The 6,000-nt window shown below is 60.9% G+C and overlaps 1 protein-coding gene across 1 annotated transcript in view; it reads right to left on the bottom strand.

Annotated features, from left to right (window-relative positions):
- LOC116625488 (kinesin-like protein KIF19) overlaps positions 1-6,000 on the bottom strand; it is a 37,657-nt gene that overhangs the window by 8,243 nt on the left and 23,414 nt on the right. The window contains 1 exon segment of the mRNA XM_032394089.1: positions 852-1,244. Within this exon segment, the coding sequence (XP_032249980.1) occupies positions 852-1,244 (393 nt within the window).

Below are 6,000 nucleotides of genomic sequence, written 5' to 3'. Positions count from 1 at the left end.
TGGTCAGTGTGGTCAGCGAGTGGTCAGTGACTGGTCAGTGTGGTCAGCGAGTGATCAGTGTGGCCAGGGAGTGGTCAGTGTGGCCAGGGAGTGGCCAATGTGGCCAGGGAGTGGTCAGTGTGGTCTGCGAGTGACCAGTGTGGTCAGGGAGTGGTCAGCGTGGTGCTCTGCTGTGTGCTGTATTCTGCTTAAATGTTGTTGAGACTTCCACAGGTCAACACGGTCCAGTGTCCCAAGCAGGTAACTAGAAACGAGGAACACTGCCCACAGAGGGATGCCGAAGTGGTCAGAAATGAAAGACGGCCTACTTGGCCACGGAATGGGGAGCAGACAACCATCAGGGGCCGCGCAATGGACGGCGCGTGGAGCTCAGTCCCGGCAGTGGAAGTGCACCCCAGACCCGAGCCTAGCAGACCGGAGGTGGCCCCTCGCCAGCCCGGGCAGGGACCGGTCTGCAGAGAGGAAGGCCAGGCCTGGGGCCAGGCTCCCGCAGGAGAGGCACCGTGTGGTGGGCAGCGCCTCACGACTCACACGGTTACTACGTGCCTGACGGGCACTAGAACCAAGCAATGTACCTTTTCAGGGTTAAAATGCCAATACCACATGGGCACTTGAGAATTTATAAAGGACCGTTTAGGAAGGACACGAGATGAGAAGCTGGTGCCCGCACTGCGATGTGGCTACTGAAAACAGGCACGCACCCAGCTTCCAATGAAGAAGCGGTGGGGGGCGCAGGCGTCCTCCCTCCTCCTCCGCACCTGGGGCCCTCCTGCCTCCACCATAACGACCCTCCCTCTGCCGTCCAGCTGGACCCCGCGACTGGGCTAGGAGGACAGCCAATGTCCACCCACCGGCTGCACGCTCCAGGTGAGGGAGGGTGACCGCTTCCTCCTGGCCTTCCTCTCTGCAGAGTGGTCCCTGCCTGGGCTGGCGAGGGGCCACCTCCGCTCTGCTGGGCTCGGTTCCGGGGTGACACTGGCCTTCGGGTCCTTGGAGTCCAGGGCCACCTTCTCCGGAAGGTGGAGGGAGGAGTGGCCGCTGCCACCCTCGCGGTCCTGTGCCTTGGAGCGCCGGGTGGCTGCGATGAGAGCGATGCTCTTGGTGCTCACGGCCATCTCCTTGAGGGCCTGAGCGCTCAGGGCCGGGCCGCCGCCCTCCGCTGCCATCCGCAAGCGGCCCAGGTCCAGGCCAGTCGGGGGGCACAGCTTGGAGACCAAGTTCTTCATACTCAGGGAGCTCGATGGCTATAGGGACCAGCGTCAGCGATAGTCAGACGTCACCAGGCTGCCCCAGTTGGCCCGCCCCCCGCTGGGCCCCAGAAACCCACTCAGGGCCAGTGACTCAGGGCAAGTGGGGTGGGAGGTGGGCCAAGGAAGGTGCGTGAAGAAGCCAGTCCCTGGGTCCAGGACACTTTGGAGCCACGGGTCAGCACTCCCAAGGGCCGAGGGGCCCAGGGCATCTCCGCACCACCTGGGGTCACGGATGGGGCTTCTCCCAGGGGCCTGAGCTTCCCAGCACCCCCACTAGGGCAGAGGGCTCCCCATGGGGCAGGGGGCGTCCCCAGCACGTGACCTAGGGTAAGAGCGCTCACTCACACTACCACTGGTAATCATGAAACTAGCAGCTTCTTAACGATAGTTCATAGGAAAGGCGTGAATATTCACAGCCTGCCCCTCCCTGGAGCCCCTCCATCTGCTGTCCGCCCAGCCCCACAGCTCTGCGGGGGCAGGGGAGGCCTCCCCAGAACGCGGGCCCTGCTTAGGGCGGCACACCAACCTTGGGAGTTGGAGGGGTTAGCAGGATGCGGAGGGACGGTGGAGAGAGAAGGGAATCGGGCTTGCCCAACGTTCTCGGTGGTGTGGCTTCCGATGATCTGCAGCCGCTGCTGTGGGGGACACATGGACACATCTGCTGAGTCAGCTGCCGGGGCCCTCGGCCCTTCGTCCAGCCGAGGAAAGCAGAGCCTGAGCCCTGGAACGCCGCGGCCCACGTCGGGCCAGGGCAAGGTCGGGGGCCACACTGGGAGCGTGAGCTCTGAGTCCTTAGCAGACCTGGGGGGCCACAGGAACCCCCAAAGTGGTGGTCAGCTGGACAGAAGCGCAGGTGGCCCGGGGACTCCACCTGCAGCTGGCCCCTGACATGGGGGCAATCTTGTAGAGGACAGAGGCCCTAACTGGTGGGGTCTACGCCAACTCTGGGTGGTTAGTGCCGGAACTGGGCTGCCACACACCCAGCTGGCCTTAGATCAGCCATGGGAGAAACGGAACAGGAGGAAACGTCCAATCTGAGATCCGAGGAATGGCAGTGGAAGAGCTGTGCTGAGTGCTGGGGGACGGCACGGGCAAAGGCCCTGGGGCAGGGACCAGCTTGGCACATCCAAGACACAGCAAGGAGAGGAGGATGGAACAGAGACATAGACTTGGCCCAGGACCCTGCGTGTGGAAGACTTTGGCCGTTGGAAGGGGAGGGACTGCAGACAATCTTCCAGAACTTCCCCTGGTCCTATGGGTCTACTCTGCAAGAACAGGGTTTTCTAGCAGCCTCCTGTTGAGGCAGGTCATCAGCGACCGTAAGAACAAAGCATCACGCGTCACACCCAGGCTCCCTGACGAGTGGGCTCGCGCCCCTGACCTCTGCTCTCTCGTCTACGAAATCCGAGTGGTGATAAGCCGAGCTGCTGGGAAGACCGCTAGCTCACCGCTAGCTCGATGACAAGGGGTGTTTAAGCACCGTGTGAACCGCGGAGGCCTCTGGGGTGCTATCAGGAGAGTGCAGGGCCGCCTACCCCCACGGCCAGGACTCCAAACTAGAGACAAATGCCTGGCCTGCGTTTCCTCATGGTGAACCTCGAGCAAGCTCCTGGGCCCCTCCAGCCCTCTTGGCACCTGTGGAATAAGACTACGTATGTGCTTGGTGCAGCGTGCCCCACAACCGCCGGAGCGCCCAGCGCCTCCCGCCGAGGGCCACGTCTGACGTGGGCAGCAACGTTTTCTACGCCAGCTCCGGACTCAGGACATTGCATGGGAACCCCCTTGGGGTCTGGGAGCAAACTGCACCCTCTCCTCGCCGGCCTGCCCCTTGTAGCTGCAGGGACAGCAGGTCGAGGGCAGGGGGCATGTCCATCTTGTTCACTTCTTACTGCCTGGCACGGGTGCTCAATGAACACGCAGTGAGGTTTGCAGATACTCTGCTTGCCCGCCCAGCGGCCGCCCCTTCTCGCTGGGTAACGAGCGCCAGTGTGACTCAGCGTGACGACGTGGCCAGCCCTGAGACGCGGTCAGACTCAGCCCAAGCCTGTCACAGTCCCCCCTTCCCTTCTCTGTAGGGAACTGGCCTAGCAGAGAGCAGGTGACCCACTGACTTAGTGACATCTACAGGGGAAGCTTCTGGAAGGGATTTTTCTCCCCGATGAATAAGAGAGCCCAGCCCTCCCTTCCTCTTTAAGGTGTAGTTATATGGAGGTGTGATCTGTGGAGTTGTGGCAGCCTCTTCGACTCTAAGGGGAGACATTATTTACATGCCAGGGACATGGGCATCATCAAGTCATTTAAATCATGGCCCCGAGTCCCCTCATCCTCCAAATTCTCGTCAGACAATACACACCTGTGTTGATTAGATCAATCTCACTGAGAAATCTGTTACCTGCAGCCAAAAGCATTCTGTCAGGACCGACAGCGACCGGAAAGCTAGAAGGGGTCTGGGGACAGAGGCCCAACTCCGGTACGGGAGCCCGGCGCTCCTGCGAGGCAGGCTGACCGGCTTCCTTCCTCCACCCCCTCGCGTCAGGGTGTCCTCGGGACGGCAGCCCTGCGTAGCGTGTCCCCACCACGTCAGGCACACGCAGCCCTGCACGGAGGTACCTGACCCCGTGCTTGACCAGGGTCATGGTGCAGGCGACTGGCAGACCAGGGACCCGAGCACCGGTCAGCCTGGCTGCCCACGGCCCACGGGCAGGTCCCAGGGACTCGGCCCTGTTAGGGCGCCTGTGCTGGGCCTCAGCCGTTGCCATGGGAACCGGCAAGGGTGTCAGCGGCCCAGCCCGGCTGCGGGGAGACGCAGCTCCTCTCGTGCCGTCTGGAACATGAAGCCCGCGCTCCAGCTCACGGCCTGCAGGTGGCTTGGCCCGCTGTGTCGCCACAGTCTGGGCCGCTGCAGGGCAGAACCCCTCCTCCCTACACTGAGGGCCGGAGCTGAAGGGCTCACTTCGCAACCGACCTGCGATCAGCCCCGGGTCAGAGTGGGGCCGACACCCGTCTTCTCTAACCCGTGGGTCACGCGGCCAGCTCAGGCAGGTGTGAGCCCAGGAGCAGGTGGAAGAGGCATCTAGTCTTGACTGGGGGGATGGGGCACTTTGTTCTCATACGCACATGCACGTGCACACACATTCCCAAACACACGCACGCACACACCGCATACACGCTCACACTTGCAAACATGAAGGTACCTGCACACCAAGAAGCACACGTACACATATGTGCATGCGTGTATACACACACGCACACACGTACACACACACCGCATACATGCTCACACTTGCACACGTGAAGGTACCTGCACACCAAGAAGCACACGTACACGTGTGTGCATGCGTGTATACACACACATACACACACATGCACCGCACACATGCTCACACTTGCAAACATGAAGGTACCTGAATACCAAGAAGCACACGTACACACACATGCACCACACACATGCTCACACTTGCACACGTGAAGGTACCTGCACACCAAGAAGCACACGTACACGTGTGTGCGTGCGTGTATACACACACGTACACACACGCACACACTGCACACATGCTCACACTTGCACACGTGAAGGTACCTGCACACCAAGAAGCACATGTACACGTGTGTGCATGCGTGTATACACACACACATACACACGCACCGCATACAATGCTCACACTTGCACACGTGAAGGTACCTGCACCCGAAGAAGCACACGTACACCTGTGTGCATGCGTGTATACACACACGTACACACACACGCACGCGCCGCGCACATGCTCACACTTGCACACGTGAAGGTACCTGCACACCAAGAAGCACACGTATGTGTGCATGCGTGTATACACACACGTACACACACACACGCACGCACCACATACACGCTCACACTTGCACACATGAAGGTACCTGCACACCAAGAAGCACATGTACACGTGTGTGCGTGCGTGTATATACACACGCACACACACGCACTGCACACATGCTCACACTTGCACACGTGAAGGTACCTGCACACCAAGAAGCACACGTACACGTGTGTCCATGCGTGTATACACACACGTAGACACACACACGCACCGCATACATGCTCACACTTGCACACATGAAGGTACCTGCACACCAAGCACACGTACATGTGTGTGCATGCGTGTATACACACACGTACACACACACACACACGCATGCACACCCCAAGGCTGGAGCCCTGCTGTTTTCATTACCCCAAAGGGCCGGGATCAAGCCTAGGCTCCGGGGCCCTCGCTGCACCTGAGTTAGACGAACCAGCGGCACAGGAGTTTGGGGTCAAACTGGAGAACTGTGATCCTAGCAAGGCTCAGAGGTGAGGCCGACGAAGTGTCGCTAGTTCTGCTGGGCATGCTAACTGCACTGTGGTCACGGACGGAGGTGTCCCAGCTGTAGAACTGCATCCTGACATCCTGGGGGGACGTGTCACGATGTGTGTGACCTGGGGGACAGTGTGACCTGAACTGGGTCCTCCCAAGGCTCCTGTGCTGAAGCCCCCGACGCGACTGATCTGGAGAGGGCCCTTCGGGAGGTCGGCGTGAGGGGTCCCGAGTGCACAGGACTGCGTCCTTCGAGAGAGGAGGAGAGGGGTCTCTCCAGCACACGAGCACGGGGCACAGACGCCGTGTGCACAGGCCGGGGAGAGGTTCCTCACCAGAAGTGCATCCTGCTGCCCCTCCACGGCGGCCGCCGGGCCTCCACAGCCGTGAGAAGTAGGCGCCGGGTGTGAGCCCCCGGC

Source organism: Phoca vitulina, unplaced genomic scaffold (assembly GCF_004348235.1).
Source record: "Phoca vitulina isolate PV1807 unplaced genomic scaffold, GSC_HSeal_1.0 scaffold79, whole genome shotgun sequence".
Taxonomy (NCBI): Eukaryota; Metazoa; Chordata; class Mammalia; order Carnivora; family Phocidae; genus Phoca; species Phoca vitulina.
This window is presented reverse-complemented; position numbering and strand designations above follow the sequence as displayed.